The sequence below is a fragment of the Glycine soja genome, chromosome 7 (assembly GCF_004193775.1).
Source record: "Glycine soja cultivar W05 chromosome 7, ASM419377v2, whole genome shotgun sequence".
In the NCBI taxonomy this organism is placed as follows: Eukaryota; Viridiplantae; Streptophyta; class Magnoliopsida; order Fabales; family Fabaceae; genus Glycine; species Glycine soja.
This window is the reverse complement of record NC_041008.1, coordinates 39,989,200-40,002,253: the sequence shown is the minus strand read 5'-3', so window position 1 is coordinate 40,002,253 and position 13,054 is coordinate 39,989,200. Positions and strand designations below refer to the sequence as shown.

At 34.3% G+C, this 13,054-nt stretch overlaps 1 protein-coding gene across 1 annotated transcript; it reads right to left on the bottom strand.

Moving 5' to 3' along the window:
- Positions 1-576: 576 nt before the first annotated feature.
- LOC114420683 (DNA polymerase I, thermostable-like) lies at positions 577-12,124 on the bottom strand. Its single transcript, XM_028386515.1, has 16 exons — positions 12,090-12,124; positions 11,489-11,759; positions 11,154-11,376; positions 10,431-10,510; positions 9,475-9,513; positions 9,323-9,341; positions 7,603-7,656; positions 5,857-5,984; positions 5,696-5,764; positions 4,591-4,676; positions 3,670-3,779; positions 3,021-3,071; positions 1,970-2,028; positions 1,700-1,744; positions 1,504-1,578; positions 577-1,167 (listed from the first exon to the last, which is right to left on the bottom strand). The coding sequence occupies exons 1-16, from the start codon at positions 12,122-12,124 to the stop codon at positions 1,048-1,050; spliced, it is 1,464 nt and encodes a 487-aa protein (XP_028242316.1). The 3' UTR covers positions 577-1,047.
- Positions 12,125-13,054: the final 930 nt, after the last annotated feature.

The following is a 13,054-nucleotide window of genomic DNA, read 5'->3' as shown; positions in this document are numbered from 1 at the left end:
ACAACACAACACACCGAAAAGAGAAAGCATCCATGCATGAAATAAGCAAAAATAGAATAGACTATAGCATATGGTTTTTTTTGGGTGAACCAAGATATCCCACATACAAAAGTCAAAGACTAATTTTTCGATCCATTTTTTTATATGCAGAAAGAAATCAGGAATCAAACCTGTGATCACAATTAAGATTATTTATCAATTATATCATACATTGATATAACATGTTTTAAGGGAATAAGCAAAAATAGAATATACTATAACATATATGTTTTATTTAATGATTTCTCTTATGAATAATAAAATCATCAGTATTTGATTTAATAATTAAGGATAAAAAAGGGAATTGGACAAAAGATTGATTTCCCTCTAATCCCAAGTTTAAACAGCTTATATATTTCACCATGTTTTACTATTTTAATTTGATGATTAAACGCAATTGAATTATTATTCTTTCACAATCGCACATCACATAATTTGTGGTTTTAGCTGAACGAAAGTCCACATTTCAAAATCAAAGACTGAAGCAATCATCCCAATCAATCCTAAAAAAATACCAATTGCGTTTCCAAAACCATGTGCCAAATTACTGTTTCTTAATAAAAGCATTAAATCCCATAATCATTCTGTTATTTGACACTAAGAATGTGGATGTAGATAAAAGATAAAAGCTTCTCCGTCACTTTTCTCGTTCTATATTTCACCAAGGAACGCATTAGTACGAGTGCACTTTCTGCAAATTTCTGCAACATGTTTCCTAAAATCTACAGCTATCTAGACAAATACTACGACTCGACTATTCTGTTCTTCCTAGTGCTTACTCTAATGCACTTTTTACCTAACAAAAATGGAAATTTGTGTCAAACTACCAAAAATTAACAATGAAGATCGCAGAGCCATCTCAGGAATGCATAGATATCCACACAAGAACAACTCGCTCTGCTTTACTATATACACTTGAAAACCCTCGTGTTATGTACTGTTCAAGTATTGAAATGTTCTATTCAAAGAATCCCCTCTATACAAGAAAACCTGATGACTCAACGAGTTTCATCTTGAATCCAACTTTCCCCACAAATGAACTGTTCTCCTGATGATAGGATCAGCTGAAAACCCTTCTGCGTATGCACTGATAGCTGTTAAAAGGCTGTTGAATTTGCTACCATTGTCCTGTACACGATTTATTTTTACCAGTTAAAATACATGCATTGAGCAATGTCAAAACATAATAGGGTACCTTAAAACATTTGTAGTACTGATATAATATTGTATTTAACATCTTTTGATCACAAGGTTCCCCTCCCCTCCACTACCCACAGCATTAATGGCAACAACCAGCTAGTTTATGACAGCGACATGGGTTATGCTTGTTATGGCAGAAAAACTTGATACTGATATATTAGCTTTATAATAAATAAACTCTGTAATTGGACTGAAAAGACCATGCTAAAAACTAATTAAAAAATATACAAGTCGAAAATTTAAACTGCCTTCAATGCCACAAACCTCTGGTTTATTAAACGAGAGATCTCTTATAGCGAGCGGTACCATGTACAATGGAAGATCAGAACGCAACAATGCCTGTCATAATTTGAAGTACTAACACATGAAGACAAAGTTGTATAGATAACAGGACAAATAGATGCTGAGAAAAAGTAGAAAAAAGAGGAGAGAAATAAATATTAGAGATTAAGATGCTTGCCAGTTCCTTGCTCAAGACTGCCTGCTCAGCATTTTCGATCAAGGCCTAGAAGGAAAATCACAAATGTAAGCACAATATTAGTGTTGAGTGTCAATGTAGAATATGAAGGTGAGCTACAATAATTTTAAGTAGGGAACTGCCTACATTCAGATACTAAATGCAACAAGAAACCTCACTAATCATGTTGAACTAGACATAAATTCCAATGAGAACATTTTAATCATCATGTGAGCAAACTTGCATGCGAAGCATAATATCAATCAGGAATACCTTTTTAATGCGATCCTCTTTAATTTGATCCACAGAATCCAACAACCTCTCCAATGTGCCTGCTCATATAGGTGAAGAAATATGCTTACAACCATACATAAATTAAAAAATATTCAAGGTACAAGACCAAGTAGCTGCAAACAAAAATCTTTTCCAGTGTGTTCAAGAAAGTTAAATTATTTGGATGACTATACTATCAGATGCCAACCAAGCACCCAAGCGATAAAACTTAAAAGTAATTCAAATAGTTTTTAAAACACTCAATAAGTAGAACAAGAACCAAACTGACAAGGGAAAACAATCAAAGAAAGGACTGTTATATCTGCAGCATTATAAACTAATTAAGTCAATAAACTTGCACTGTCTTTTTCTGGACAGTGCAATAAAGGTAGTAAGGTACTGTCAATTTGTGATTTTCCAGCCAAACCAAACACTTGAAAAGGATACAGCAAAGGAATTATGATAAGAACCCAGGTATTTCATTACAGAAAGAAGTAATTCCAATGATAACTCGGTGCAGAACCTCTGACTCTCACAGGAAAAGAAAATACAGATAGCATAGCACATGGCAGGGAACTCCAGCCCAAACCTCACCAAATTCTTGTCCAACCTCTCTCCTTTCCCTGTGCATTTTATCAACCCAAGAGAGACCTCACTTTTGCTATGTCTACTTTCTCTACCTGCTATTTAAGAATTCAGTAATAAGTATGGTGAAAACCCCTCTTTCCCTCCCTCACCTTCCTCCCATGGTCCAGCATAGGGGGTGCCTAACAAATCTATTATCACTCACATTTTGTTTTCCCTTACCATGTCTCCTTAGATTCTTGATTTGGGCATAAGCAAATAAAAATGCCAGCTCTTATTAGATAGGAAGACAGACTCTCATAGTTAAGTTTGTAAAAGTCAAATCACAGACCATGGCACTTGATGAATATTGAATTCTCACGATGCCAGAATATGTTTTACCAATGAATCCAACACTAGATGAGAATCCTCAACTTAACACAATGTAACCTTTTGGAAAAAGAAAGAGAAAGTTAATAAACCTCACCAAATCTACTGATTAATTGCACAGCATGAACATCTCCAATTCCATGAACTCCTGTATTTATAAAGTATTAAAAGTATTAAATATTTGTTAAAATTTCAGAAGCTTATATAACTTAACCCCTAAGAGCATGCTTGGTACAGGATCATTCTAAGGAAATGATGATTCAATAGTTTGTCACATAAAAATACATAGAATGGTGATTCCAACACTAAGATGGGACTCCTTCCAAATATAAGAATGGCCCGAGGATGGGATTCCTTCTGCAACAGAATGAATTAATGTTATCATATTTAATAAGTGACTTTCTACAATGATGTAGGATATTGGTCTTGTTGAAATTAAGGAGAAAAGATAGAAAAGAAAGAAGGGAAGACACATTTTAATAATGAGATTCTGATGTTATGATGTGGTAATAAATCACTGACCTAATACCAGTACAACTAAAGAACTAAATCCTGACACAAGACTAAATACTAAAATAATAATTCTAATTCCAACAGGTCTTAAACCCATTGATTTCATAGGTGACTAATAAGAAATTATGCATATCGACAAATTTGAAAAGCTTCTCAGATTCTTAATAACCCTTTTCTATTTCATTTCTCATGTTTCAGCAAATAACATTTGAAATGGAGGAGCACAAAATAACCTGGAATATTATCAGATCTATCACCAGTAAGTGCGATCATATCTGCAAACTGGGATGGTTTCAGACCTCCATATCTCTCTTCAAAATCCTCAACTCCAAATGAAACCATCCTGTTGAAAAAAATAGAAACAGTCCAATGTATCAAAAAAATAGAAACAGTCTTATTGAAATGAAAGGACAGAGGCATATTGTGACTGTAAACCATGGGTCAGAATACAACACAAATGAGAGATTACATAGGCTTATTGCAAAAATTACAAATAAATGGAGGATATTTGGTTTCCTCTTAATCAAATATTATGTGCCTATAATCTACATTTATTACAGAATAATCCTACTGATTCTCGACAAGTCCAAAAACATAAGAATAAACTACTTTGTAAATTGCAACTGTAAATAATAATAATTATTGTTATTATAAATATTATAAGGCTATTAAATTTTGAAAATCTTTCTGTGGCAGCCTTGTTGCACTTTGTTTCAATTTGATTTATGAAGAAGCATATTATTGAATTGTTATCAAGCATGCAACACCAGTATTGTTCCATGTAATACAGTTTTTTCACTATTAGTTTATGAAAGAAGTTCATGCAGCACTCAATAAGCAATACTAAGAGATAGAGCAACATGTGTTAGCATAATATTTACATCGCCAATAAGGTATAATGGTCCACACTCTAAAATAGCAGAACCAGGGAGTTCAAATGTAAAAAATGAATCTCTTTTTCAATTGTTTTCCTCTGGTGATGTGATTATCCATGTATAAAAGGATAAGTGAGAAGGAAAAAAAAGGTAAAAAAATGTTTATTTGATTATTTCTCATTATATTAAAGTCAGAAATAAAGTGCTATCATATCAATTATGGCACTGTATCATTAGCCAGCACAAGACATAAAAGCGGAAATTATGTCTGATACTAACTGATCACCACGTGGAGCAATTCGAAGGAGACGCAGCGAAGGAGATAAAATCTGAAAAAAATCTTTGTCGGGGGAGACAACTCGTACCTATCATCAAGATAAGACAAACATTTGTAGCATTGACTTAGCAATGCCATTGAAGTCATTTTCATAAAGAAAGCATAAATATCAAGTTATTTATAATTTTATTCAAGCAAAATAGCCCCATCATAATTCAATCAAGTCTTATCAATCACACTAGTAATTAGCATGAAAAAACCATAATAAACATTGGCAGAAATTTCAATATCATCAACAGACTAACAAATATACATATCAAACAAAACAGAAAATCAATGGTATTTTCACCAATACTAAATAATAATTACTACCAGGAGGAGGCAATTGACAAAAGAGGACAAGGAAAATCTTCAACTGTCAAACCACAGGAAGGTAGTCAAAAGTAATTCGATTGCACAACTATTCAGCTATGCAAATTTTAACCTTCCTTATCAAAGCTTCCATATCACTACTTGTCCTTTCTACTCCCATTCAATTTAACTAAAATGACATTGATACTTATGAAACAATGTAATTATCTTGTTTAAAACCCAGAAGATTTAACATTTCAATTGATTAATAAATGCATATTTACAAAACTACTAGAATCAAGAATGAATTGCGACTTAACTAAACCCCAAAAGCTTACTCAAGGGGAAAGGATTGCCCTAGTCATTATGTATTTTTGGCCACATACATGGTCATGGGATCTCCACTCTCACACCTAGGACCAGGGATGGAGGCACATTACCAGTTATGGGGGCAATTGCATTGGGAACAGAATACAGATTGGGCTTAAATTCAAACCAAAAAGCTAGCTCACATGGGCTATAATTATATGGAATATTTTGACCATATACCTAGCTGATGTGGGATCTTAACAATAACACTGTTATTAAACTGAATAACACAATTATATAAATAACAATGCTTGCAGTACAGAGAGAGGTTTTGCATGTACTCTCATAATTGTACACTTTCATTTGGTCAAGACTTGAAGAGAACAATATTTTCTCAAATCTGAAAATGTGCATCAGAGTAATATTCAAATTCATTAAGGAGATCACCTTGTACCCAGCATCAACACTCCTTAAGGCTAATGTTCCAATCACATCATCTGCCTCTACACCTGGAACCTATCATAGTATCATTGAATGAATTTGTATCAATAATATTATATTACACCCTTAAAATCTGTAACCAATATAAATCCACAACTTATACTTGCCTCGATGATTTTTATGGACATAGCCTTGATGGATGCTTTGAAGTATTGAAGTCCCTGAACAATGGTATCAGGAGTTGGAGGACGGTTGCTCTTGTATGCAGGGTATAGATTGTGCCGAAAATTCTGGCCTTCAAATAAAGTGCACATGAAATTAAGATACATAACATAATGAAGCTGTAATGCAAAGTGTTGAAGTAAGACATGATCAACGAATACAGGTAAAACTTACTTAAATAGGGAAATTAATCAGTTAGTCATTCTAAAAACACAGTAAGACGTAAATATTAACTACCCAAGTAGACGAGTAGGATTTGAATTGAAGCCCCATCAAAATCAAAGTGAGACAAATATGAACAGAATAAAAGATCAGGGCCATGCAGAACCACATTATTACAGCCTACGATTATAAGCAGATAGATATTATGGTCCCCAAATGAAGCATGAGAAAGGAATATAAAGATGCAACAGAACAATCCAGGAAGTACATATTTATATTTAATTTGGCTTACAACAGCCCAGGAAGACAAACATCCGGTCTTCATTGATGTGGAAAAGGTGAAAGATAAGGTGCCAAGAGATGTATTGTGGAGGGACCTAGAGAAGAAAGGACTTCATATTGCCTAGTTTGAGCAAACAAGGCTATGTACAAGGGGATCACAACTGGTATAAGTTAAGGTCACAAATAACAATAGATTTTCCAATAACTATAGGACTGCATCAAGGGTAAACATTGAGCCCCTATCTTTGTACTACTACTAAAGAGCATATTCAAGAGCAGTGCCATGATGCATGTTTTTTGGCAGATGATATAGTCCTAGGTGGAGAGTTGACAGGGAGATCAATGAGATGTTCTTGACGTGGAGGTGGGTTTTGGAAGCACATGGCTCTTGTTTAAGTAGAAGCATGTAATGTAAATTTAGCAAAGGCGCACCAATCCTGGATTAGAGGTAAAAGTTAGAGACCATACCTCAACAGAAATCTCATGGTTCAAGTACCATGGATCCATTAAACAAAAGACAGAAATAGAGAGAAATGTAAACCATAGGATGCAAGCAGGGTGAATGAAGAGGAGTGCCTTGAGTGTTATTTGCAACAAAAAGGTATGTACCACTCAAGCTTAAGGAAAAAATTTACGACTATAACTATAAGACCCGCAACACTGTAAAGACTAAGTGTTGGGCAGTAAAAGGCAAACAAAAGAATATACTGAATGTTTTGTCTATGGACATGATTGATGATTCACACTAGAAGTCTAGAACACTATGGTGTCATTTGATCCATTTAGCCAACCCAACATAGAGGGAAAAAGCTAGATTTTTTTTTTAATTTGGCTTAGAAATATAGCCAAAGCATTATATTCTCCAAAATCTAGAGCCTAACTTTCTTGACAAGTTCCCAAAACAGTTGAGATCATTATCTGGATTACCTCCATCCTTATGATGACAAAAGTGCATCATCTGAATGAAATCCAGACATATGAATGTGAAAGGGTACCTATATAGAGAGTTTAGGAGCTAGAGGAGTTTTACTTGGGATGGGTGGACAAAGTAAAAGAGCACTTTATTTGTGGAAGCCAAATAATTTAAGAAAAAATGCATAGAAAGATTATTTTTTTAAAAGAAATTAAGCACTCCACTCCACTCCACTCTTGCCTGTATATAACCACAAAAGAATGAGATTCAAATCCTGACACTGTTCTCATATTCCAACTTCATCATGCAAATACTGAAACTCAAAAAAACATACCTTTTGCAGTAAAACTTTCTTTTGATGAATTATATGTATGACCAATAGGAATTCCTGAAATGAAAAGGTTTTCTCTATTAAAATTGTGTTTGAGAGCGGCTTTACAAGCCAATGAACCTGAGAAATGAAGTTAGCTGCTAGGAAGAAAGAGACGCAAAATGATATGTTTCAAATCCTTAATATGCCCAGAAACTACAGTACATCAACAGCTTCGAGAAGCAATTTGTACATGACTGAACATAGTTTCCTCCTATGTTACTGTCTTCACAGATCATGATAGGTTCCACCTAAATACAACATCCTAGATTATCAGTGCAAGAATTTGGTGGGAAACCATGCAGCAAATACTACTTTATTGTTTATTTATCTATTTATGCTTTCCAGGTGCAAAAATCTTCCTTTCTCTACAGTTTCTGATCAAACTAAAGGCTGCTATTTCCTAAAATGCTAATGATTAGACATCAAATTACTTCTAATTTCTGTTATATTTGTTGTTTCATTTATGATTATGGTAATCCATTAGTACAAGATAAGATGCTGTTTTCCTTAAATGCTAACGATTAGACATCAAATTACTTCTAATCTGTTATATTTGATCTTTTATTTATGATTATGGTAAACCATGATATGAATCCATTAGTACAAGATATGCCAAAACAGAAACTCAAGAAGATTGCAAAAATATGAAAGCATTCAACTCCATCTCACTACATAATTCCTATTGTCATGTTAAAACAAAAGGCTAATACTTTGGCAGGAACTGCAAAGGTAGTCCAGCAGAAATAGAGCAATGGCATAAGTCTATATTCCATGTTTTAGTGAGGCAGGTAGCACAAGGATGTTTTAGTCTTATGCTCAACAGGAAACCTTATATACTTCATAGAAAACAAATGTAAATAGTGTATGACCAATATTGCTAGCAGAGGATACTTTAAGGTTAAATAAAAACTTCGTACCCCATTGCCCAGAGGCTCTTCGCTATGCGAAGGTATGGGGGAGGGATGTTATACTTTAAGGTTAAATATTATGACAAAAAGAATTCTTCAAGGCCAATCTGGAATACAGACTGAAAAGATGCACAGTTTTAATCAAACTTAACAATATAAAAAATAACAACAAATTATTTTTATTTGTATAACCAGTTTGACACATTCCTTTTCTATTTCCTTTTTTTAAAAAAAAGCTTCTCATTAATTTCACAAGTCGATGTAATATGAATTCAATTTTCTTACGGAGGAATCATTTGAAAATGCAGACCAAACTAAACAGATCTCCTAAAGTTTAAGACCACACAAACAGTACCAAAGTTATGTAGGTGTCCATTCTTCTGTTTCATTCACACTACATTTCTAATTTAGGGCTTCATCCATTATGCCCATCATGCTATCCTTGTATTCCATGTTTTGCCTCCCAGCATTTTTATTGTCATTGGAGTCAATAGAATTTCTCTTATATCCTTTTGTAAATAGAGCAATCCAAATTCAGTCAAGGAAACCAATACTATCTCAATCAAAACATAAGGAGCACAGCAAAATGCTGCATCAAAACTAATTTCATAATTGATCATCAATGTAATCATACTGCATACACCCAAAAAAAGTAAAATAGTAGAGAAAAGAAGTATCACAATGATTAAAAAAAAGTTTACTTTTTTAGCATAGAGGATATCAGAGGAAAAAATTAGAAAAACATACAAGCAAATATAGAGGTAGTCACTCACCATCATGGTCAAACACTACCTGCATGCAAAAGAAACCAAAAGATTAACTGATTGTAAACACGACAAAAAGAATAAGATTAAAATAATAGGAAAAAAATAGTGACAATGAAATTTTGTATGGAAATACATGCTTTATAACATAAATAACTTACCACCACATGGGAAGGGATAAATTCCAAAACATCAATTATCTGCAAGAAAGATAACCAAGAATAACTAGAAGATAAAAACAACAAATCAGTTAAACAAAATGAAACTTATATGTGTGTTCATTATTAAACCGCAATTAAAATCATTATATAATACTGCATTGTCAATTAAAAAAAAATTGTGGTTCAATTTGAATAACTTCCAAGAAATCTGCATTATTTTTCTTCTTTGTTGATTAAGAAAATGCCACTACAAAGTTTCTTCAGTGCAAATTAAAATTATTGCTCATTAAGTCTATAAGATTAATCAAGACAAGTGAAAAATGCTGCAGAAAAGTTTAAATTATAGCTCTTATAAGACCATGTGTTTGCACTTGCTGACACAACAAACAGCATTATTTAATTAGACAAATGATTATAAAGGCGCTTATATTTATATTATAGTACAACAATAATGCCCACACGACAATAAATGTAAGTCAGGTGACAATAATATAAGAATGTAAGAGATTATACTTATAGGCATACTAAAAATAAAAAATAAAAAAACTAGCAATTCGACTTAACAAGTTAATCTTATACTCTAAACACACTGATCAGCTTACCCCAAGAAACTGCAAGCCAATACCCTTTACCTTTCCGTGCTTGGAACAATTGCTCTTCAAACTATCTTATATTTCATTGTCTATCCCAAAGTATTTTTTTTCAATGGGTATTAAAATTAGTTGTTCATATTTTTCCATAAAACTCAAGAGTAATCTTGTTGAGCGGCAAAATTCCTTCATCTATAGCTTTATTGTTCAGATACCAATGTAGAAACAAGAAAGAAACAAATCACCAAGATGACAAACAAATGATGCCAGGAGCATAAAAAGTTTATGAATTCTACAAATTAAAATGAGAAAATAAAAAATAAAAAAAATCAAACATCTACATACACGTCTATACAGATAACTTACAAGCGATAGTGCCGTAAACATCATTAAAACCCAATCTCCATTTCCATCAGCATGTGTTAGATGGCCATGGTGCAACTTTGCTATCACACCATGAAAAAGATTAACAACAATCAGCTACACTCCTCAAACAAAACCCCAAATCAAAAAATGAAAAAAAAAAATAAAAAACAAAGAGAGCGAACAACAGAAAGCCAATTATCCAAAACAACTTTTAATTTTATCAAACAGCAAAATTTACACAATAAAGCATACTGTACAAGTTTTATTGAACACGTGGCACAATTAAAATCCTCTTCTTCAAAACCTATAGCAACATAGCAAATACACTCCAAATAGAAGATAATTCAAGTAGAGCCTCCTTTTAGTGCCTGAATTTGTAAGACGCTATCATAGTAGTCTCTGGAATAAAAAAACTGTCAAATAAATCCTAGAAATTAAAACTACTGTCAATAATAATTTTAGGGCAGCAGTTTTAATTTCAAAGATTTATTTGACATTTTTCTAATTCCAAAGAGACTATCATGACAAGGCCTCACGAATTCAGGGTTCACTTAATAATAGTTCAGAGGAAACGAAGCCAACATAACAAGTTTAAAAAGCCATTGGATAAGATAACGATGTAGCTGGTGGTCCATAAAACACTCACCACGCCCTAGAAAAGGAAGTGAACAACACAATTCTAATTCAGCGTGAACTAAAACGAGTAAAGAAAACGAAACGTGCCTAAAAGCTTGTAGTACGCGCGGTGAATAATCGAAGTACCGTCAATGATCATCACTCTGCCGTTCAAAGGATCGCTGTTCGTCACGCGTTCCGCATTGACAGCAGAACCTAACTGCATCGCCCGAGCGGTTCCGATTCCGGCGCCGGGAACCAACGTCGCCGCGGCGGTTGGCGGAGTCGCGGGAACAGCTCCCGGCGATTCTGAAGTAGCACTACAATAGCCCTAACGATAAAAGCAAACCAAAAAAAAGGAAAGAGAAAGAGAAATTTCAACAGAATGAAAACACAGCACAGTGCAGCGTGTAATGATAATATATAATAGGTGAGTGTGTTACCTTAGAGAGTGGCGCGCGCGAAGAACGAAGCAGCCACGGGGTTCGAAGATTGCGAGAGAAACTCGTGGCGTAGACGTGGCTCGGGAACGGAAGCTTTCTCAACAAGAAATGAGAGTGGAGAAATAGGTTATGGTACTTATAGCAACACGCCATTTGTGTGAGGTTTGTTGCTATAGCAGTGACAGTCACAGCATAGACGTTGAAGCAAGTCACGGCATGGAAGAAGAGAGACCGCGAGAGAAATGGAAGAGAAACGAACCTTGTGCTGTTCCTGTGTCGGAACCGGGTGCTAAATATCAAATATATCAATTTTGGGATGGTCTGGGCCCAAACAGTGGGTGGCCCATTATATTTGCACCTCTTCGGCAATTACTAAACACATCCATGTTTTGCTTGAAGCACCTTAAAACTTTCTAATACCCCTTTTTTGCCCCTCTTCCTCTCTCCCTCCTCCTCCCTAAACCATCACCACTACCCCCGTTTGACCCTTCTTATTTTGAGGTCATATCGAGTATTCAGAGTTTGTCTTGATTTGCTACCGCTCTCACATATTTCCTCCACATGTGCCGCCACCCAACACCACCCAGATTCGCGCACACACCTCGCACCACCCAAATTTGCGCATGCTGTCACCATCTAGATCTACGCACCCCTCTTTCCTTTGCGCATGTTGCCACCAGAGAGAGTCTTCAAGTGAAGTGTGCAACACATGAGTGTAAGGAGAGGCAATAAAACAAGGTGAGGGGTTTAGATGCAAATTCTGGAGTGTATTATGGATTGTGAAGAAGGAAAGGTCGAATGAAGTGATTCATTATGGACTATGCAATCTGTAATGTATATGTTGTTATGAATTGTTGAATCCATAATGTATTTTTCGTATTACTAATTGTGAAATTCATAATATCAAAAATTGCATTTCATATTCAGCAATTTGTAACAACATATGCACTATGGATTTTTGGATTTCACAATCCATAATTGTATTGATCGCATTATGGATTAGTTATTCTGTGATGTTATTAATACAACTAGAATGAGAACCCTACAATTGCAGGGTTTTTAAAGAGTAAGAAATAGAAAGTGAGTAATAGATAGAAGTAACAAAAATATTGTTGATTAATTTTATAAGTTTTCTTTTTAATTTTTTAAAATAAAGTTGTACCAAAGCTTGTTGGAAGTGACAGGAAAAAATTGTTTTTGCTACGGTATTTGTATATTTGCATGGTGATAAAACAGGAGAGAAAGTATAGTAAAAGAAAGTACAAAAATTTAAAAATAAGTGAGGCCATAGTATAGGAAACTATAACAGTATAACACATGGCAAAGGAGTTAGGTGGTGACACATGGATGAGTAAGTGGTTGTTGAATAGTTTTATTAATACTATTGATTACAGATTCAACAATCTGCAATGTATATGCTTTTACGGATTGATCAATCCATAATATAGGTAAGAATTTTAAATTTATACAGCGAAAGTTGTGGGGGCACGATGTGCAAACCAGACAAGGGAGAATAGGGTGCAGTGGCAATGGGATCAACAAAAATTAGGAGCGTGGCGACGCTGG